The sequence below is a fragment of the Pempheris klunzingeri genome, chromosome 8 (genome assembly GCF_042242105.1).
Source record: "Pempheris klunzingeri isolate RE-2024b chromosome 8, fPemKlu1.hap1, whole genome shotgun sequence".
Taxonomy (NCBI): Eukaryota; Metazoa; Chordata; class Actinopteri; order Acropomatiformes; family Pempheridae; genus Pempheris; species Pempheris klunzingeri.
This window is the reverse complement of record NC_092019.1, coordinates 7,123,385-7,146,748: the sequence shown is the minus strand read 5'-3', so window position 1 is coordinate 7,146,748 and position 23,364 is coordinate 7,123,385. Positions and strand designations below refer to the sequence as shown.

Sequence of the window (23,364 nt, the reverse complement as noted above, 5' to 3'; positions counted from 1 at the left end):
GCATACACAGGGAGGGGATGAGATTCACAGAGGTTCCTGAGGGAAATCAGGATAAAATGGTTGAAGTGCTTGGAAAGCACATTTCATATTTTCACAGGAATCTGATTCTAGGCTCAGCCGACTGTCCTACCCAATATTCAGTGGGAGAATTACATAAAAATGGAAATGGAGCATGTGAACGACATCATCTGGATTGTGAATGACTGTTGTAGCCTGCTGACTGCTGCACAGTGCACAATAGGTATGCAAATGTAGGATTACAGTACACTGGAATAATAGCAATGGCAGTCAAAATGACCAGTCAATTCAACCTGAATGCAAGTTATTAACTATGAGATTTATTTTAAGTTTATCACTTAACATCTCATATCAGAAGAAAACAAGACACCAAGTTCATATAATAATAGAAATAATAATGATCGCAATATGATAATAGCTACATTATTATTATGATGATTATTATTATTAGTCAACGTCAGTGACGCCCACAGCTGGCAAGTCTATGACGTAAGCACGGCGTCTGTTGTCAAAAGAGAAAAGATGGCGTCGGTTTCAGAAATGTACGATGTTGGTTGGGAAGGTAAGACAAAAGATCAAATACATCCTCTGCGAGTGTCATTGGGACGTGTTTCTGTGTTTTCGACGGCATTCGCTCTTTTCTTGATGTTTTTCTTGGGAGCACGGGGGAGAGCAGCCGCTGTCCCGACCGAGCATACGAGCTAACGGTTCAGCATGCATCGTCTAAGGTGTTAGCTAACACTAGTTAGCATGGTTAGCTGAATTATGGGGTTATCCATCGTAGCTCAATACCCGTCACTTGTAAACTTGATGTTGTTGTTGGCGATGGCGAAGTCACGTTTGATGTTAAACAGTACGCGACGTCTGCCTGTTGTCAGCTACCTGCCTAACGTTGTAGCATGTTAGCATGTCATGGCTAAATCATGGCGTAGGCTAAAGTTAGCTATAGCTAGTCGCGATTGAGCTCTGGCTCATCAAAGCATACATAACATACGAATAATGCAGATTTAATGTCAGTGCCAGTTCGTGCACTTGCGAGTGCAGCAGTCGCACAAGCATACTTCGGTACACACTTGATATCTGTCTGAAATAAAGTCATGAATCTAATTAAAAAAAAAAAAAAAAACCCTGAGTGGCTGCAGGTTGCAGTTATTACTCTGATAATCCGATTATCTGAGTTGAATGTATTGATTGTCCCTTTTGATGTGTCTAATAGCCCCATTAACTTTAGGCTCATCATACACATCAGTTCAGATGAAGGAGAGTTATTAATGGAAAAACGTTACGGCGCATTGGAGCAGTGGAGCTTCATATGTTTTGCTTGTCACACTTCCATCCCATTCCTCCGTATTGGACAGTCTCAGAGTGAAATGACCAGGCTTGATACATTATGTGAAAGCTGTTGTTGATTCACATTACAGCTGTCCTTATGGTTTGTCCGCAGAGATGAGAGACAAGCTGCGAAAGTGGAGAGAAGATAACTACAGAAACAGTGAACAAATTGTGGATGTTGGTGAAGAGCTCATCTGTGACCATGCATCTAAACTGGGAGATGACAGTAAGTGTGTCCAGACTGAATGAATAGGTACATAATGTTTTAGCTGCATTGTGATTCTCAGATGGTCCACTAGAAATCAGATTATAAATTGCAAGTTTCCCTTTACACCAGTCTTCAGTTTGTTTTATAAAATTAAAACAGGCGACCCCAAGGTGGAAACCACTACTGTTTCAGTACAAAGTATACCTTGTGGCAGCTCTAGCATCAGATGAATGTGTAAGAGATTCAAAGTTTAATAACAATTTTGAATGAATGAGGATCTGCTTTGTCGAGCTGAAAACCACTGAATGTCCCTCTGTAAAAACAGTCAGGCTAATGTTAATGTGGGTTACTGTGGGTTCATCTGTACTACTCTGAAATATGATTGATCTAAGTGGGTGATTTTCTGCTAGCTAGATTTTTTTTTTCTCTCCTCTCTTTTGTGGTATATATTTTTCAATTGGATACATTTCTGAACAGGATCTTAGGTTTCCTGTGATGTGGAAAACACAGATAGACGCAGTTATGGCTGAAAGGCCAATTCCAGAAATACAGCATCGTTCACATTAAACAGATATTTTGAAGATTTTAGGGGGAAAGGTAAAATACTTAACTTGAAAAAAAACTTGGAAACTCATGAATGGAAGCAGATGAATGTTTTCATATCTCTTGGTTTGGTGACCTTGATGATGAGTAGGCAACTTCGCTAAAAACAAGTGAGTACATTATAAGTAAAAGTAGAAAATAGCTTTGAAAGATGACCTTATTCCAAATATACTGCAAGTTAACAGCAGCAATAGAAAGCGTTGTCTGTTGCCTAGTAATGCATTGAGCACAGTATGCTGTGGATTTGTTAACGTATTAATTTGAAGCACCAGTGACTTTTACCTACCATAAACATATCAAAGGCCATGTTTTGCTTTTATAATGGTACTGTCCTGCTGCATTACCCCATAAAACTCTCCCTTTCCCCCCAGTCATCATGATTCATACAGTCCTCAAAAGAGGCGGATAAACACTTAGCATGCCATGGTTTTATTGAAACCAGCTCTTAAATTGGCTGTGAAATGAGATGGCAATTATCAAAACAAGAGCTGGAATCATTAAAGTCAAGAAAAACTAGAGACATTTATTTGTTTTGGCATGACCTGCCAGTTTTTGGGTGGAGTTGGACTTTATTATTCTTTTCAATTAACAGGGGGTGTTCATTTGGCTGAACATGCCCAGTTTGCTTGTCAAAGCTGTCTGTCTGACATGTTGTATTAATTCTATTAATTGGGTCCTGTAGCCAGGCTATTAGTCAGTATGTTATATAATGTTACAGTTGACTGAATGAAAAGAAAAACATTTCATTTTTTATAGCAACCACCAAGTGAAACGTTTTAAAGGAATGGTTGTGCTTTTAAATGATGGTGCTCAATATGCCTTGCTCTACAAGCATATAAATATAACTTTCAATTTAGTTCAGTATAAAAAATGTAATTTTCAACCTGCTTGAGATTGGTTACAACATCATTAAGTCAAATATTGTTATAATTGTCTACATGAGCAACCACAGCTACTCCACACCATAGCTTAGAGATCAGTATCACATTATGTGACAGTAGCAAGGCCTCGTCTTTATTTAGCCCATTTATATTACAAATACAAGCTGCAGAGACAAAAGCCTGTTTTTAAAGAATTGACTGTTATTAAAATGTAATCACCTCCAAAAATAATGCCCTGCAATGTAAACATTCATGAATAATTCTACTTGTGGGACTTCATTTAAATGTTTCATTGAAGCTTTAACATCACTCACTGATCAAATTAATTTTATATTGTATTATGTTGAAACTGATATGCACATTTTTTAAAAAAAATTTGTAGCAGAAACAATTGGTTTTCACAAAAAAATTCACATTTAGCTGAAACTTTTTCTGGTATGTGACCTACAGGCAACTGTCACACTAACCAGACTGATGGAGGAAAAATAGGATGACATGTGCACACAAGGGTGGTTACTTAAAGTGTTCCTGCATTTATGGTTATTTTTATAATTGTAGTACTGTCCAAGTTTTAAAATATTGCACCAGTAAATTTCCATTCAGAGAATAGTAAATGTAGTATTATATGTTGAATGAAATGGGAAAGTTCTTTCACTGAAGTCTTAAGTTGTTGATTCACATCATGGAAGCTTGTTTGTGTGAGGGGAAAAAAAAAACGTGTGCAGCTGTTGGGACACACTCGAAGTTGGGAAGTCAAGTGTATAGTTCAATATATCATTTTTTCATGTTACACCAGACAGTGGAATGGAAAGGGCGTTAACACAGTCTTCTTTGTCTGCGTCTCTTCTGCCTAGTATGGATTATTTATGAGCAGGTGATGATCGCAGCGCTGGACTGCAGTCGGGATGACTTGGCTCTGGTAAGTTTTTACCGCTCGTCCTCATACACCCAAGAGCTTCAAAAGCCATCGTTCACCCTCTCTCACAGCCATTCCTACTTTGCAGCACCCCTCTGCCAAATGTGAAAATCTGATTTTTATTTGGCCAAATGGTATTACTCTGTCTGTACTTTGGAAAAACAATTTTCTGAGAGTTGGAATTAGAGGGTGTAGCAAATGAGCGGAGAAGCATGCTTCACGTGTTAGCTGAACTTGGCCATCATTTATGGAGTTCAACTGCTTTTTCCCTCAGGATTTATTTGCCATCCTGAAGCTTAATGTGATGTTTCTGGGTTCATGTTGAAATATTCATAGCTCTGAAATTGGTCAAATCTGCATGGGATAAAAAAGACAAGAGATCATAGTAATTGAAATGGTACATCTCCAATCAGAATGGATGAAACGACTCCCTTGGCAAAAAGAATGACTCATAGAGAAAAGGCAGAACTCAGTCATTGGAATTAGATGTCTGTTGGCTATCCTTTCCGCCCCGCTGCCAGACTTTAAAAAAAAGCAGAAGGACCAGACTTCAGCTGATGGATAGCGCAAGCAGTTTGTAGCCTTTTTAAAAAAAAAAAAAAAAAAATCTCATTCAGGATATTGCTGAATGTAATTGTAACCATTCCTCACCTCTTTCACTACTGTGTGAACAAACAAATCCAAGCTCTGTGTAGAGGAGGTAGTGGCACGGATCATCCCCACTCCCCTTCCTTTTACGGTTGCAAGCTTGGTTTTCACAGATTTTCACATCGGCAACTGTGAAATTGGCCTTCTGTTTTCATAATGTATTAAGTAAGTGAAACTGAAACATAGGCATGAAACACTGGCATTTTGAAGACGGGTGGTTTGTATCTGTAGAGGTATGTGTGTGAGAGCAAGAGTGTAACATAAAGTTTAGTTACAGCCAACTATAATTGGTCTCTCTCCTCTGCCCACATCCTTGCAGACCTGTCTACAGGAACTGAGGAAGCAGTTTCCAGATAGCCACAGAGTGAAGCGATTATCGGGCATGAGGCTGGAAGCTTTGGAAAGGTAAGCAATGGTACTGAAAGCTCCAGAGGCAGAGGAGACAAAAAAAGCTCAGGCTCACTGTTATGCATGGTACTTTGGGAGGCTTGGGGGTGAGAAACTGTTAGCAGATCCTAAGTGGTACAATGGTCTGGGTGTGTGTAAGTACAGCTTGCGTGTGGGGTAGGTTGTGTTTATGTTGGATCACCCAGCATTCCTTTGGAGAAGAGGGGAACAGAGAGAGGAACAGTTCAGTGCTGGGTAGTCCTGTGGCCCTTTTAGCCTGAGTTAGGGATTCCCGGGAAGGAAGTGGTCGGATCCCACTGTTATTCTGGGGGTCCCTCAGTCTTCTCTGGTTTCTATTCCTCCGTTGTTTCCTTATTTTGTTACTCATTGTCTCTCTCTCTGTATTTTTGTCTCTCTTTGCCCTCCCTATTTTCTTGCTTTCTTTCCTGTGGTACAGAGACCAAAACAGGACAGGATAATGTCTTAGCCCAATCGCAACTATTTGCCCTCCCCTCCTGCAGTTTATATGAAAAGTAAAAAAAAAAAAAGATAAATTGAGTATGTCAGTCTGTGCTGAACTGAAGTAAGGGTAATTCAATCTGTTTACTACCTCGCTCACATTCCCCACCAGGATCAGCATTGCTGGTTTATCGGTTATGTCAGAGTTTATGTGATAATTGAGAGTGAGTGCTTCAGCACTGTCAGATTAAATAAACGGCACACTGCGATCTAATTGGCAGCAGACAGAGCTACACTTGAATGACACAGCTTCAAACAACAAGGCCATTCCTCGCCACACATGCACATGCTCACACACACACTTGGTTCCTAAATAAATAAAGCAAATCAAAGTGGCTTGTGAGTGCTCGCCTGGTGCCATCTGAAATCTCACAAAGTGTGGCTGAGTAATAAAGTGAATGTGAAGGAAGCAGCAGTGCTGGAAGTGGGGCTTCTCAGTGCTAATGGGAACCAGAGTTGCTTCTGTCTGTTGCAGGCTGTGGGCGGGACAGTTTGCGATCACTGATCCCCGCCTTTGGCTGCGAAAACGTCAGTATTGCAGATTGCCCCTAATAGAAAAAAAGTTCTAAAATCATCCGTCAGCACCTGATTTGACATGACAAGTGAAGTGCATATGCCTCCTATTCCCAGATTGCTTTACCGTATGATTTGATATTTACAGCTCATAAATTTCCCCTTTAAACAGAATCATGTGGGCTCAATCCAATGGTTTGAGGCGCGCTGTGTTGGATATTGTTGCTTATCAGGTTCATATGTGTGTATTGTGGTATTATGTATAGGCCAAGAGACAGACAACTGAACCAACAACTTAGCTGCGGATCTGGACAGATGTAAAAGCAGCAATTTAATTTTGTTTAAAGGTGAATCAAACTGATTACAATCAAATGAAAATACAATCTTCAAAACAGTGTGCTTTGTTTATATTGATTTCATGACTCATTGTGAAGTGATATAAGCCCCTCACAATGTCTGCTGTTTGACCAGCAACCTAAACTTAAATGAATGTTTATTTCCTCCTTTAGATCTCCACTGATTTCTGTACAGCCTCACTGTAATCATAGGAACCTGCCACACTGTATACAGAAACTTGATTACCTTGAACTTTGTTTGATTTCCCCACCACCTAATTTTACTCGACTGTGAGCTCGGTTTGGTTAAAAAAAAAAACAACAAATTTGTGTTCTTTTCGCTCTCTCTGAAGGTACGACGAGGCCAACAAGCACTATGATGCCATTCTCCAAGAGGACCCCACCAATACGGTAAGACTGAGGAGCAGGGCAAGAAAGGGGAAAATCCCGCTGCTTAGCCTTCTACTTTGCTTCACTTTGTGGTCTCAGCTTTTTGGAGGCCTGTAAATCTGCCGAGGCACTTTGGAGTTAGCAGTGTGAGTTTGCTAAGTTAAACTCCCCATGGCCTCTCTGACCTCAACCACAGTGCTGATCAGCCTATCACCCACACAACTGAAAAGCGTTTAAAAATGGGGGCTGGGTGGGTGGGGGTGATTCATGGTCTTAGCCAGTGTCAGACATGTTTGGTGGAAGTAAAGTGTAAATAAAGGGCTGGCCTTTGAAGATGGTGATTTACTGAACCTTTCAGACCCCTACACTGAGTGAACAGGGCTGAGCTCCTGTCCCACCTTTTCTATTGCCGTTTGCTTGCTTCAGGTGCAAAGTCTGCTGGGAACTATGCAGTTAAAACAGATGAGCCCAAATAGCCCTTCCCCGGAGCTCTGCCCTTGCTATCTTCAATTTCACAGTTCATCTCTTTGAATTGACTTGCAGAAGCATGTCTAGTTAGTGTTCTGCCAATCCCATACCACCACCCCAAAACATAATGTACCTGCTGCTAATTGTTTCCATAAGGACATGTGGCCATACAAGAAAATAAACCTTTTAAAGGGTTTTCAAAAGGAACCATGACCGTATTTATTTTGGCTACACCCCTCACCCCAAAGATGTTAAACAATTTCCTGTGCCACGCTAACCTATGAGTTGCTTTAGATTTATTAAACATTTTCTCTTAGTGCTACAGACACAGCATAGACATTTGTGCTTCGGATGCCATGTGAGGATATTTGCATTGTTGGTTATCTACTAGAACTTTAGAGACAGAACCTTACTGAAAAACTGAAGAATCCTTACAGTGCTCTATATCCCACCCCACTTGCTCTCACTGTGGCGTAGAGGAATAACCTCCTCGTCTTTATCGAGCCACAGCTGCTGCCTGCCACCGTCTCACTCCCACCTTCACTTTGTCAAGACCATCTCTGTTTATTCTACGGGTTTGTTTCCGTGGAAGTCTGCAAGTCAGCCTTTAAAATAAGCAGGGCAGGACATGGGCAGCTCCTCTCAGTTATATTTCAGTCAGGTCACTGGATATACCTTTTTTCTATTCTATTTGATAGCGTCCAGTAAAGTATGTGGCATTTGTTCTAGGGAGCATCAGCATTTTCTTTTCCAGAGTAAGTATAATATGGAATTAGAACTAAGTGAGGTTGCTTACTGACTTGATTATAATTTCTCAATCTCATGGTTTACGCATATCTGGCGAAAGTAATTTATGCTGAGGGCTTGATCCATGCCATGTCTTACAATGAAATAACACTGGGATGGTTGCAGTGAATATTTTAAAAAGATTTTGTCCCAGTCATGCTGTCCAACACAAGTTTGAAGAAAAAGCCACAAATTGTGTTATTTTCTTGTAACACTGTCATTTTCATATACAAAATGGGTATTGCTCCAGCAAATGTAAGTAATTGGCTTCATCCGCAGCAAATTGCTTTATCCACTGTTTGGACAATGGGTGTTGTAATTTCGCTGAATCCCAGGACACCTCCCCAACATGGCACAGATCTGGGGATTCCGGGGACATCCTCGGAAAGGGAATGGTCAGTTTCCTGGTTTCTGCATGCTGGATACTGCCACCCTAGTGAGCGTAGACTGTCAGTCAAACCTGGGGCCGGGAATGGAACAAAACAGACAAATGGGTCCTCTGTCCCTGGGATATTAACCTTAAACCCTTTTCCCACAATCCTTGTCCTGAATTGGGTGTAGTGGCAGAGGTTGGAACGATTATATGATGACATCATTCAGGTCACCTGTCTTGGAGCTACGACTATCTCCTCCGTACATATTCTCCAACATGCTCTTAAGAATCAGGCAGGGGATGGGCCTGAGAAATGGCGGAAAATTGGCGACCACAAGGAAGACTTGCGAAGCATCCCAGCATGCGAAGCAGAGATTGGAAACTGAGCTGTTGTAATTACAGGCTGTGGAATAGATGTGGTACCCATTAACCAAAATTGTTGAATCAACAAAAATTGCTCAAGGTTTTTTTTTTTGCCATGGTGGTGTCCAAAAAATGTTTCAAACTCTTAGCCCTTCCATTGCTTGCTATGTTCCAATACCTACAGCAATGATCTGGCAAAATTCTTGTCTGCATACGTAAATGCATTTTTTTCCTCCACCTTTTTATTTCTTCTTCAGAGTAATTCATGTTGTGCAATGCCCACGACATTTGCATAAAACGATATACCAACTCACTATTTTTTTTTAACATTGAATTGACTCAGTTATTGAGTTGATATTGAGTTCCTGCACTCTCATTTCACTCTAATTGTTCAATATAAAAAGCTAATATTTCTAAATAAGCCTCTGAGGTCACATAGACGACTCCTGAGGTTGATCCGCCATCATATGCAATTACAGATTCATTGTGGGACAAGATTATATTTGTCTGGGTCAAGCCATCTGAAACTTAAAGCCCCAATTCATGATTTTTTTCCCACATAAATGGGAAGTCTTTTCACAAAAATACTCTACTACTAAGAGTTTGATTTAAAGATAAAAAAGCAACATTCTGTTTCATAGCTGATCATATTGAAAATGTATGCCTGCTATATACATATGTAAACAAACTTTTAACAGCATCGTAAAACATTAATTTCTTTCTAGACTCTCTTTTTCTCTTCCTTCCTCTGTCCAATTTCAAGTATTTACAGTGTGCTAGGTGTGCCGACCCTTGTTGTGATGTTTCTTGTTGCAAAAGAAGGTTGCAGTAGGTCGTAGCGAAGAGCCAGCGGTGATGTACATAATCCCGTCCTCACTTCTAAGATCTCCTCAGTGCGCTAATTAAAAAAGAATCACGGCAACAGAGGGATCAGACCCACTGCCAGGTTTTTCTGGATCATTAGTTAGAGAAAGGAGGAGAGAGAGGAGTGGTTTGGAATTGCTTCTTGTTTAATAAAGTGCTGTGTGACTCTGGGCTACCAACTTCCATATGTTCCTTTTAAGCCCCAAGTGGTTCTTTATCTTGAAAGGAAAAAAAAAAAAAAGAGGAGAGAGGTGGGTGTGGTGATGGTAGTGCACAAGTGCAGAAATCCACATTCAACATCACTGTAGTGTTTGTTTTAGTTCTTTTCTGTTCTGTTTTCAGTCCTTTTTTTTTTGGTATTGGATGAGGAAAGATCCCACACACCTGTAATTTAGTTCTGGTGAGATGCACTTGATGTAATGTGGTTTGATCTGTGCTTTGTAGTCAGGACGTGAAAAGAGGAAATAATGCGTTGACCTTTCACCGCTGCTTGTCGTTTCATAACATTTCAATTTACCTGTAATTTTCTCACAAGTTGCCTTTAGATAACCGTGATCCAAAAACACACACTTGTAGAAATCGTTACTGTTTGTTACAATCCTTCCTCGCCCTCTCAAGATGTTGTTCTCTGAGAGGCTAAAATTCTGTTTGTCAATCAACACTGCAGTGTCTCTGCAGGTTCCTGTCCAAGCTTGATGGGTAAGTGGATTTCTTGTGATGTCAGTGTCAGAAGAGGCCCACATTTACAGCTCTCTAGATATGACTCATACACAGCGCTCAATGGCTTTGGTTAAGAGTGTAGGAGAGGAAGCCCCACTCAATCAGCTGCCAGTCCATAAATAAAATAGGCTGTGGCAGGGCAGTGCAGTTCTAATGGAGCGGCAGCCTCCTGTTAAGGGTTTCACTTACTACCAAAAGAAGGAGGAGGAGGAGGAGGAGGGTTGGCGGGAGTAAAACATTTGGAAAAGTTGCAGCAGCAGGAGTAATACTTTCTAATTCAGATTGATGAGAATCTAATCCACCTTAAGGTCACTTCAACATCAAAACGAAGCGGAAAGCAATTTTCAGCTGATGTCAGTTGGGCTGGTGCAGCTCTTGATGCGTGCCGTGCCGGCGAGAAGACAGGCATTGGGGTTTAGGGGAGTGTGCCATTTTCCCCACTTGGTAAAGGGATGACTCACCACTTTATCTCAGCCACTGAGTTCATTCCAACTCCCAAACATTGACTCATAATGTGTCTGTCCATCTCCTGTTGGACATGGCCACTAACTATCTCCAATTATGGATTTAAACGCTTGTCTTCATTTAAATTTTCCAGTAATAATACAGATAAAGTTGACAATGTTTTTGCCTTTTGTCCTTTTATTTTCATGGCTGTTGTAATGTACCAAAGTGCTGATTCATCTTACAAAAATGATTCAGTCTCGTAGCAAAACAGGATTGTGGTGCTCTGAAAAGACACTTATGTGAACACTTAAACTCACAACTGTTACTCACTCATCCTTTCACCCCCCTTCAGACAAACACTTGAGGAGCTGAGTTGCTAATCCTGTTTACTCTCTGCTCTACAGGCAGCGAGGAAGCGCAAGATCTCCATACTGAAGGCCCAGGGGAAGAGCGCTGAAGCCATCCGGGAGCTCAATGAGTATCTGGAGCAGTGAGTGTTTCTTCAAGAGGGCGAGAGGATCAGGCACCCCCCCTCCTCCTCTCCACCTCCCCTGGCTTTTATTTTAATTAAAAACACAGTTTGCTGTCGATTGAGCTGGCACAACATCTGCACAAAATGCCAGCAAACTCTTTCTCCTACCTCGATAGTTGGATGACTGTGATTATTGTTATTGTAATGCGAAACACTTGCATTCTTGCTTTACTTTGTAACAAATGCACTCTATATAACTGTTTTGACTTGATATACAGTACCGTGCGTGAGGAAGATAATTTATTCATGTATTCATTGTGTTTACAGGTTTGTTGGCGACCAAGAAGCGTGGCATGAGTTGTCAGAGCTATACATCAACGAACATGAGTAAATACATTTAATACATTATAATTATTTTATTATTATTATTTAGTGACCCTATTTTTTATTTATTTAGTTTTCTTAGTTTTTTTGCACCATAAGCTTAACGCCAATAAGGATTTACTTTTCACTTCCTGATTGCATAGAAGACATCAGTGACACTTTTGTCCCCAAAAAAGTTAGTCATCACTATAACCAAAAGTCAGCAAGTGTGACCAATGCTGGCATCACAATTTAAAGCTTGACATTAAAATTTGGATCATAACATATCAGGAATGTAATTAATCTGTAGATACTCAAAACGAGACCAAACTTCTCTATGGATGTCAGTTTTCGAGCAAGCGACAAAGGCCAAAATGTGACCTGCAACAGACGAGATGAATCTTGTTTCATGATTCACGAGATGAAGCTTGTTTTTTAGCCTTGCTGATTGCTGGAAATGCCTTTTGCTACGTGACTTCAAACTGAAGCAGTTGTCGATGACTTGTGGCCCCTACTGGCTGGTTAAGAAATTGTGTACCACTGTGTTATTTGCAGAAAGACACACATATACGTGTGCACACTCACACACACAAACTCCAGGCTTACAACTGGCAGAGATCACAAGTTGGCATTTTTGGCTTGTTGGACAGTGAATTTGTTCATAACAGTGGCACAAACGATAAAAGATAATCTAGTGAGATGATCACATTCTGAAGAGAATTTTTGTGAGTTTGTTATTTTACTGTGAACAAAAATCAGTTTCTAGTAAAGTATCCACATGTTTGGGATATCTGTCAGTTTAACAGGGCTTCAAATCAGACTGATGGCTTGATCTCCAGAGGGCTGTTGGATGGCCACAATGGAAGGCGGTGAGATGCCTAACTCAGCTAGGGGTCTGAATGGAGCCCTGTCCATGTGTGTCACATAAGAGTTGTTTAATAGGATTTCAGTCTTAAGCCCCCTCTCCTACATACGTGAGCAGAAAGACTCCCTGGCCTCCCACTGATATCTCAGTTGCCAAGGAGAATTACCAGACAGACAAGAGGAGTGGAAGAAAAAAATAATTTTGTTTGTGTCACCTTTTATCCCTCCTTAATTGTCTGGGGCTCAGAAGTTACTGAAGCAGTGTCTGCTGTTGAACTATGGTTTTATGTGTGCGCTTGTGTGTGTGTGTGTGGGCATACTGACTCTATGGTTGCTTGGTTGCTCTGGTAAGAGGGCAGTGGCAGCAGGAATGTGTAGCGCAGTGAGAAGGCTACTTATTGGATATTTCATGCTTTTGTCTGGGAGGCTTTATTGCTGTAGTAGCCAGAGGAAATCCAGGGGTGAGCGGATTATCTCCCAGCTTATCCCAACACTTCTAATATCACACCATTCACTCCCACAGCTCCTTATCTACAGGCGTGTCAATTTCTTTTCTTTGTTTTCTTTATTTTGGGTTACAAACTCCCTGTTTCCCCTCCTCCTCCTCTTCCGGATAGCCCGGCATTATCGCCACTCTTTTCCAGAGGGATAGAGCAGGGGGCAGAGAGAGAGCACTTGCTGTGAAATTCCCAGGAGAAGGTGGTGGCACTTTTCTTTCCCCCCCAGCCAGAGAAAACAGAGGGTGATGGAGAAGCGAGAAAGAGAAATAAACTCTCCTCCCCTCACTGCGCAACACCCTGGGAGCTAAAAATAAACAAAACATAGTGCCTCTGCAGTGCCATTGTGGGGATTGCAGCAGACATCAGTGTTAACACATTAGAAATATAATTAATAGCCTCTGGGTTGACACTGTTAAAACAATCCTTAGCCAGCAGTGTTTAGACAGGAGGTTATATTGTCTGTTTGCAAGTAATGCACAGAGCCACTGTCTGAATCTGCTGTTGGCTCTCATTCTGACCCAGTTTATGAGACTGTTCAACAAAATTGGACTGGTCATCCAAAATTACAGGATAAATAGTAATAATTTTTTTAAACATACTTTGCACAGTCTGAGTCCATTTTTGTCTTATACGCAGTCAGAATGTGGTATTGAAATGGGGGAAAGCCGCTGCTGATGGTTTTACTAACCTCCAAAAGAAACAAATAGAGTTCTTACACTCTCGCGCATGATGGTGGCTACAGCCTTACTCAAGCACTGTGGTAAAGAGTGAGTTTAGGAACTGCCATAGAGAGGAGCTCGGTGATGGTGGGGTTAGATGCCTCAGAGGAAGAGTAGAAGAGGTAAGGGTCTGGCTCTGGTACAAGATTCTGGTTGGATGGCTGATGGAGCGGGCTCTGTTGCAGGCCACGGCCACTGCATGAGCACATCTGAAAGTCTTTATGGAGAGGAAGTGGTAATTGTAAGCAGCCCCCAACCTTCCAAGCCCTCTGATCTCCCCCTCTACTCAACCCCTTCCCCCTGTTTATTTCTTTCTTTCTGTCCCCACCTTCCTTTCCCTCCTATGCTGTTAATCTTTCAGCTAGTTACCATGGCAGACTTTAAATAGACTGATAGGTTCTTCATGTTGTGGCAGGCAACATTGAGATAATTTGATTTGAGCAAAAACTCTGCATCTTAACATTTCCGTCGTTTCTCACAAACAGTGAAATGACTCTCCTTATATGCAGTGAAGAATCCTGTCTATACAAGCAGTGGTCTTTTGGTTTTTCTTGATTCTTGTCTTTGTTGGACACATGTAAAGTCTTGCAAAGCAAAATAAAAAAAAAAGGCAGTGCTCAAGAAGTGAAAGCTTGGCTACAAAGAATTACCCTAATTTTCAATTTTATTGGACCGCACTTATCAACAGCCAGTGTAGCCTCATTTTGTGTTTGTGTGTCTGCTTCTGCTTTCGGCTCTGTGTGTTGGCTTCTATTTTGCTAGGTGTACGGACATTTTATGGCTTTGTGTTCAATGATATACTGTATCTTAGCTGGTCTTGGCCTGGGCCTGTGAAGGGGAAACTGTGTATTAGAAGTGGAGTGGCAGCAGATTAGTGTGAGGTCAACAGCTCAGCAGTCTGCTGCTGAGAAGTGATCTCATCTGAGTATAGGCACAGTGTGCCAGCTCTTACTGTAGTGCTGACCTCAGGAAGGTAGTTAACTACACATTAAAGGCTGAAAAAACACACATACGGACAAGATTGATCCTCAGTGTCCCCAAAGGAGGGAGAATCACCACACCAGATAGGCTTTTACCTATGCCAGCTGGAATGAGTAATCTTTACCGTAAGCCTGTAAATAAACTTCATGTCATGTGGTTGGATCTTTACAGATCTTTGCAACATAGGCCATAAGTCCATTGCATGTAAACTGACCCGTACCCTGTGAAGTTTTCAATTCAAATTTATACCTGTAAATTTATAGGGCATAGATGTTGTGCTTCACAGTTGAGCAAGCTAAAGGATGACACATCCACAGCTGTATCAATTGGCTTACTGTTTTACTTGTCATTTCCACAGCTATGGAAAAGCCGCGTTTTGTCTGGAGGAGCTGATGATGACCAATCCTCACAATCACTTGTACTGTGAGCAGTACGCTGAGGTAGGTACCCGCCTGGATGTCCGTCATCAACCATGGGGGCAAACTGTGGAATAAATGTTAGCTGTCTGTGAATGGTGCCTCTCTGTAACACTGAGGGACACCAACACACACTTAACGTCACTGGGAATATAGGCTCATGAAAGGAGATGTGTTTAAATGTGGTTGTCAAGTGTTGCTTATTCAGATGTCATGTTGTCATTGGTTGAGCTGCCCTTTAGCACAGCTTATTTGATGTGTTTAATGCTTCCTCGCACAGGTGAAGTACACCCAGGGGGGGCTGGAAAACCTGGAGCTGTCCAGAAAGTATTTTGCCCAGGCGCTGAGGCTGAACAACCGAAACATGAGGGCATTGTTTGGTCTGTACATGGTGAGTACTGCTTTGCATGAAGAGAGAGTGGGATAGGAGAGGAAGAAAAAACAAAAACAGTAGAACCTTTTTTGTTAGGCTGTGGTTTGTCAAGGTTGAGGCTGGCCACTGACTGTGTGTGTGTGTGTGAGTGTGTAAGCGTGTTTTTGGGGGGAGTGAAGAGGGGGCTGTCAGACAGGTCAGCTCACTGCTGACTCAGATGGTGAACTCCAGCATCGGAAAAGTCTGTCCCTCAGGAGCTCTTTATTTTAGTAATAATACCCCTTTGGTGAGATTTTTTTTTTATGTTTATGACTTAAATAAATAAAGGAGTCACAGAGTAAAAAAGAAAAGCACAAGAGAGAGAACAGTACAGCTGCTGCAAGCATTTTGTCACTGGCAAATTAACCACCCAGGTGCCAGTTAGATTGTAGTTTTGGCCTAACAGCCCTTTCATCTACATATTTGTTTAAACAGGATGTTGTCAGCTAGTGCCAATGCATCATATGTAAGTGAGACTTGACATAAAAATACAAACGAAGCGGTGCAGGGAATAAAATGTGGAGAGGGTAAGCAGGTCTAACACACAGAACCCTAGTGTTTTCCTCTGTGCTGCACTGGGATTCTTCAGGTAGTCCAAACACCTCATAGCAGCTCATATCCTCTGAAACCGCTCAGAGGTGTAGAGCACAAGGGGAGCGGGGCAGGGTCAAACCAAGACATTCGCCTCTGTTAACTCTCACATTCGTCTGGACACAGAGCAGGCCCTGTACGGTTTCCTGACAAGTCATCCACTGACACTCAGGTCTTTAATGGATACTTTACATAGGGCTTTATTCTCTGCATCAGTCACAGATCTGTCTTAAGTGCGTCTTTTGCCGATTCTTAGCTAGTCTCAGTTGTCCAGTTCTGACAGGTGCAAGAAGTTCAGTAAGAGGGCAGGAAACTTTCACCATCTCACACCATCTGAGTCAGTTCGACAGTAGACCTGGTAGCACTGACCACAATTGGGTTGTGGGTTAGTTACTCACAACACTTATGCGGGGATTCCCCTCCATAATGGTGCACTCTGCTATTTGGGGATAGCCTGTCTAGGTTGACATAATCCAAATTAAGGTTTCTTGAGTTAAAAAAAAACGAAATAAAGAAAATGCTTACTGAAAAATACAGAAGCAAAACCATTTGATAGAAAAAACAGGGGCCAGGTTGACTGGTGTGTAGTTAAAGTTTCAACGCACTGGTAGGGAGAGCTTTGAAGTGCAGGCAGGGTAAGCCCTCTGGGGTTTGCTGTGTGGAGATGATGGCAGGAACATGGGAAAGACATGGGATTTGTGGTTCAGAGGGGAGCTGTCGGGGCAGGCAGAAACCGTGATTCACACAGCGCTTCTCTCACTGCTCGCTGGGTTTTTTCGGAGACATACAAGGTCCTTTCATCACCGTGAATCGATGGTGTTGGAGAAATTAGGCCCCGTTAAGTGACAATTTACGTATGAAGCATTAAAACGCTCACTTTTTCCTCCCCATAAATGATTTCTCCTGTGTCATCAGGCCAAGGTCTGTTTTTTCTCTTCATTCTGCCACAATGACTAGTGGAGTGGTAGATGGTAAGAGTGGTTGCACATTCATCTCAATTATGCTTTTATTGCTGTTTCACCAAGTTTTGATATAAGAACACCCCTTCCCCTGTTCTCCCCTTTGCTGCTTCTTCCCTTTTTCTGTTTTTCCTCTAGTCTGCAAGTCACATCGCTGCCAGTCCAAAAGTTAGTGCCAAGGTGAAGAAGGACAATATGAAGTACGCTGCTTGGGCTGCCTCTCAAATAAACAGAGCCTATAAGGTGAGTCATGTCAGACTTGATACTCTAGCTTTGCTATATATTTTATTCTTCCAGCCATCTTCATTACTCTTGTCTGGTGTCTCTGTCTTCCACTAAAAAACATCTTTATATTTTTTCCCCACATCCTCATTCATTCCGCCAGACACTGAAAACCACCAATCGTATTATCTTATGACTCCTCTGTTGTGTTTTAGCTTTCATGGGGTATTTGCACACAATATCCAGACATCCAGAAATCCCCTCATTTGCATAGTATGTGAAAAGTATTCACCCACCACTAAATGACCCCTGAATGCACATCAGTCCTGAAGGATGCCTGTGACTTGCAGTGTTGTAATAACAACTCTAGTGTCTCTCACTGCGTCTCGGGGTAGGTTTACTGTTAATGTGCTGATTTAAGGCCACAATGTCTATTAGGACTTCATTCCACACCCTGGCCTCACAGATGAGCTTCTCATGGAGCCACAAACTTATTCTCAGAGGACAACAATCAAGCTAGACTGTAGTGGGGAGTTGTCTTGTTCAGTGCTTCCCATAGTAAGATTCAATGACCCATGAGTGCCTTTCATCTGAATCTAGGAGGTCCTCAGTGAAATTCACAGGCCTATTTATATAATTTAATGTGGAAACCTTTCTTAAACGGTTATACTGTACATTTAATCTCAGATCCACAAATTGAAATATTTTTGTGAACAAGTGTCCTTGACATTAATTCTGATTAGATATTTATGTACATTTGAGGATAAGTGAGAAGAAAAATTTTAGGACCCTTGTTGTGACTCTGACTTCTTACCATACAGAGAGTAAGAAACTGGGCAAACAAGGGAGATTAAGGATGGAAATGTATGTGTGTGCGTTTGTGCTCACATATTTGTAGCACGCAAAGCAAGTAAGGGAAAAAGTGAGGAGCTCCTCAGATGGTATCACTAAAATGGTTTATGCCGTTGTCATGACAACCCAAGTATAAAAGCATATTTAAAAGAAATCGGGCCATATGTGTTGCTTATTTGGGCATCGACAGTTAAACATGTAATAAGCGGTTCCTCGCTCAGCATGTGTGGGTCCTGTAGAGAGCGAGAGGCTCCCCACTGAACCTCTAAAAACCTCGTCTCACCACACTCTGCTCTCTTTGCCTTATAGACACATTTCACATGTTGAGGACTCAGACAAGTATGAGGGCTCAGTTGGAAAAAGTGTGCATGTGAGGAACGTCTTGGTGAATGGCTGTATTCTTTTGGAGCTCTTAGCTTTTATTTGTTCCTCCCATTAAGTTTGACTTAACAGGAGTGCTAACTTGTCACCTTTCACGAATGAAATGAGAACTACACTTGAGGCAATTGACAGTGGGCAAAGGGGGAAATAGAGACTCGTTTTCTATCGTCCCACTACCATGACCTGGTGTCACTTCATGCCACCGAGCACCCAGCTCACAGTGAGACAGGGCAGCGTTTACCTAAGGTACGGTGTGTGCGTGTGTTAATGAGACAACAGCATACATGACATTTCACACCTGGTTTTAGTGCAATGAACTGCTATAAGTTAGGAAGTGTCGTTTGTTTTGTTAAGGTTAAAACTTAATATGTATGCAGATATAGATCTTGATAAATTGAAAAATGTAGAGGTGCGTTGGTCAACAGCATTAGTCAACCAAATGTCTTGATTGATGCTACTCATCACTTTGATCAATCTGCTGACTGACCTTACGTCACTGTCTTACCAGGTCTTTGATCCCAGCAGGGGAGAAGATGAATATCTCTAACTGATGTTTTTTTAATTATAAATCAGAGGCCAAAAAGACGGAGAAGGACAAAGTGTGAAAAAGAACCACATTTGTAAGGGACTTTGCAGAGTCCAAATATCTGGAGAAAATAAGTGAAGGGTCCAAGGCAGCAGGCTAAGAGGACAGCTGACTTTGAATAGGAGGGCAAGGCGAAAGCATAGCATAGTATGTTGTAGTTTTTGTGTTATTCAGTCCCCAGAATCAGAAAATGACTTTTTCCCTGGCCAAACTGAGGGAGCATGGTTTTTGGAATTGAAAAAATAGCATATCAAATGAATCTGCAATATTTCACCCAGACTCACTTGTCTCATGTCATGTGTTTCATTACACCATACACACCAATTGAGCGTCACAGCAGGTGTAATCCCATCGCAACAGTGTCTCTAGTTTCATCTCAAATTGGTACTATTTTCAGTTGCCAGGCTGCATCCAAGCACATCAAACAAGCTTTGAAACAGACCTATTATTACATTTCCTCATCTGAAATTTACAGGGATTAGACAGTAGCACAACCAGTAGTGTGGCACATGTTTTCCTTACTTAAATATGTTCTTTATTGCCAAGGAGGTGTGGGAGAGGGTTTGCCCACAGACAGGGAACACACATCTGTGTTTGGTGATGTTGGCTGTAATGAATCAAATAGATAGCTACTTGCTAACCAGACACTCCCTTACATATGACTATATACACAGTTCAATAGATTCATTGTACTAATAGCTTAATTTACATAGATTTCAGTTGTCAGTTAAACCTTCGCAATGCTTTTATACAAAAATGACAAAAGAGTTTGTGCTAGTGAGTTTCCTGCACTAATTCTGTTTTGAGGATTGTTTTCGTCCTTCTCACCTCTAAATGCACCATTAACATTTGAAGCTACATTTAAATCGGTGTCAGTGAGGCTGATTTGTGCATTACCATGACAGACAGGCCATGCTGTAGTGGCCCAAAGGAAAACGGCTTCAACTGAGTAGTGATGAAAGACTGAAATACTTAAGCTACTCCGAGAGGCCAGTGGACAAAGCTTAAGTGTTAAAGAAGTTTTGACCCCCTGGTGGCTATAATGAGACATCCCAGTCAGTCACACCTTCAGGGAACATGATGTGAGCTTCACCCCACCCCTCTCCCTTTGCCCCTGTCTACGACCTCCTGTATTTGTTTAAGTTGCCTGGTAATAGTGAGGTTGCGTAGGGATTTTAACTCACCTGTGAGTGTGTATGTACAGTATGTTTGTGCAAACCTGGCACTGCGCAAATGTACTTGTAGATGTTTTTTTGGTTGCTGTGCGAGACAAGTTAAATGACAAGGTGTAAGGTTCCCTCCTGTATTTTTTTTGCTTCCCACCTCCAGTTAAATGACTTCTGAGATCTTTAAAAGCGAGCAGCGGTGTGGGCCTCTGTCAGACAGCTGCAGGCTGCTGTGGGCTTGTGCTTGCTGATTGATGGCCCCTTTAAAGCGTTGGTCGTGTCAGTCATCCACTTTTATTAGGCCCTGGTACCTGGTGATTGTCATACCTCAGTGGGAGAAAGAGGTGGGCAGGTGAGTGCAAGTGGGAACAGACGTCAGTAAGAGGTCACGACTGACTGAAAAAAAAGAAAAATGGAATTACCTCGGTGGGGTCGGTTGACATGTAAAAGACCTGGAGATGTGTTGGTTGTAGGTTCAGGGGGCTTCAAAGCAGCACTACATGGCCTGCCCTCCTGCCTTAACTCTCTAAACAGATTCTCTGATTAGCTCCTCTGTCACGGACCACAGGCTCCCACTGCGTCATGACTCTATTATCAGATGCTCTAAATAGATGTGGTGCTGTCTGGCCTTCTCTTACTCCTTGTAGAACAGGGCAGGAGTTAATGTGGTGGTCTCACCTCAGGCTGAGGAGATAATTGGCTACCGGGCCGGGGGTAATGGCGCATTAGGCAGCAAGGCAATGAAATGCACTGATCATTATAGCTACCCCACCACACACACACCCTAAATCTAGAAGAATGAGTCACACTTGGAAATTACGTAGCCAATTGCACACCTTAGCCAATGGCCCTCAGTAAGTTAGTTTGGCAAAAGAGGGAGGAAAAAACTTTTGCCATGGAAATACAGTATAGGCAAGGTTTAGGCTCCAGTTAGTTCCTGTTTGTAGAAGCCTGAGGAAGGCCAGAGTTTGAATGAATAAATGCCTTACAGCGGTAACAGCACTGCATTATGTTGAGGGTTGTCTATTTTTGCTGTGTTATTCCACAAATAGATAGACTGTAGAGGAGGGACTATATGCGGTTTTAGAAGAAAAACATAACGGTCTTGGTGATGCTTAAACTTTCTCAACCAACTCCGTGTGTTGCAAGTATTTGAAACTGTGCTAACAATGGGTCTGTGTGTGTGTGTGTGCTTTTTCTTCTCTCTGATCAAGTGTGGACACTCTGAGGGGGTTCATGTCTCACCTTGGAGGACATGCAGAGTGTGCTGTGTTGTGCAGAGGCAGCATTGAAACAGTATCACTGCTGCCTGTGTTTGACTCAGAGCTAATGCTCTTTTCATTGAACGGACCCTGCAATGCTGTTTACTCCTGTACTACGTCCTTTGACGTTCACTAGTGTTTTAGTTGCCGACATACCTTTTTTCTACATTTTTTTTTTTTCCTGGATTTTCATTTGATGATTAATATGCTGCAAATTCTCCTTGGGGTTTTATTTACATAGATACATTTTAAAATCAAGTAGGGGCTTTAATTTGTAAATTGTTAGCCTTCTAACAATGTACAAGTTAATTAATGATGAATCGTTAATATATATATTCCTCTCCACTCTTAGTCTCTTACATTAACAATCAATAAGAGTGTTAATGTAGCTTTATTATGTCTCATTGTGGCAGAAAGTGTTTCAACAGTGAGCAAAATCACATCCGACTGAACTGCAGGTCATATCTTGAACATAACATGCACTAGTGTTATAAATTTATTGGAAAGTATACTTTGAAATTCTTCTAGAAAGAGTTCATAATGATTTTTGTCTATTTATAAATGTGGGTGGAGTGAGGTTAATTGCACTGACCCTTTTATTATGTCCCTGGTCCCCTACCCAAGGTTAAGGAAGTTGTCTTTCTCTGTGGTATTTTTGGAGGGGATGCCTTGTCTGTTGCATAGTTTAATTGGGTAGAAAAAATGTGTGCCTGTATGTGCACGCATGAGTAATCCTGGATGTGTTTGTGGATTATAATTTGCGGCACTTCCTGCGAAACCCCTTGGACACAGTGCAGAAAATAGAGTGGAGTGTTATGTACTCCTGTACCAGAGGCCATGGAAGCGGACTAATCATGTGGGCATCCTGTCTCGGAGCTCACACACACACACACACACACACACACACACTACTAAAATGGCACTTATGCAACAGTTGAGGAAAAACCCTCCGATTTGAGGTATTATTTTTCTTTGCATGACCTATTTACCAATTTTATCTAATGATCACTGTTGTCTCTCTGATTACTTTTGCTTCCAGCGTTGTAAACTCCAAACTGCAAAGGGAACTTTCTGCTGTGTTTGAGTGTGTTTGGCTCTCCATTGCTTCAGTCGGCAGAGAATACCTAATGTTCTCTTCTCCCCTCTCCTCCTCTCCTCCTGTCTCTCTCTCTCTGTCTCGCTGACTCTCCTCTCACCTTCCCTCTCTGACATGCAGCTGGCTGGTCGTGGGACCAAGGAGAACAAATGTTCCGTGAAGGCGGTGGAGGAGATGCTGGAGTCCATGCAGATCACCATGTCCTAGATGTCTTCGTCCACGCCTTCCTCCTTCCCTCCTGTTCACACACAGCCACTTGAAGCATCATGGCAGCTCGGATAGCCTTTCAATGTGGCCAGAACCTGATGTTTAAATGATTTCTACTTCTCTATCCCCTCTAGTTCTGTAATTAATTGAACTTGACATGGACAATGGAGGACATTTGTCTCCTTTAAGTGCAAAGATTTCCCAGTCTATCTGGATCCACAACCACAAATCCAAGTAATCCAATTTATTGAAACAACTTCTACATCGTATTAACCCAGCTGTTTACCTCAGACTGGCATATACTGTCCCTCCCCACCCCATGCCATCTTTTAGGTTCACCTTGAACTAATATTACTAATTAGCACATCCACATCAAGGTTATAACTCTGTGACCAGGAAAGACGATATGCTGTACAGTAAATTCTATTTATAAAGACAATGTGGAGAATCCACCCGTCTGCACTGAGGTCCTTAACTGTTTCCGTACTATCTGTAAATGAAACATCTTTATCTAATAAAACTTGTTTTCTCTAATCTATCAAAA

The 23,364-nt window shown here is 41.8% G+C and overlaps 1 protein-coding gene across 1 annotated transcript; it reads left to right on the top strand.

Moving 5' to 3' along the window:
* The first annotated feature begins 526 nt into the window (after positions 1 to 526).
* emc2 (ER membrane protein complex subunit 2) lies at positions 527 to 23,364 on the top strand. The gene is made up of 11 exons (XM_070835978.1): positions 527 to 580; positions 1,463 to 1,576; positions 3,897 to 3,961; positions 4,926 to 5,011; positions 6,714 to 6,771; positions 11,176 to 11,261; positions 11,571 to 11,630; positions 15,029 to 15,110; positions 15,367 to 15,477; positions 17,187 to 17,291; positions 22,734 to 23,364. The coding sequence occupies exons 1-11, from the start codon at positions 541 to 543 to the stop codon at positions 22,818 to 22,820; spliced, it is 894 nt and encodes a 297-aa protein (XP_070692079.1). The 5' UTR covers positions 527 to 540; the 3' UTR covers positions 22,821 to 23,364.

Excerpts from the sequence above, each read along its gene's own strand:
- emc2 (XM_070835978.1), top strand. The coding sequence starts at position 541 with ATGGCGTCGGTTTCAGAAATGTACGATGTTGGTTGGGAAG. Across the intron at positions 581-1,462 it reads GTACGATGTTGGTTGGGAAG|AGATGAGAGACAAGCTGCGA; the intron begins GTAAGACAAAAG and ends GTTTGTCCGCAG. Across the intron at positions 5,012-6,713 it reads AGGCTGGAAGCTTTGGAAAG|GTACGACGAGGCCAACAAGC; the intron begins GTAAGCAATGGT and ends CTCTCTCTGAAG.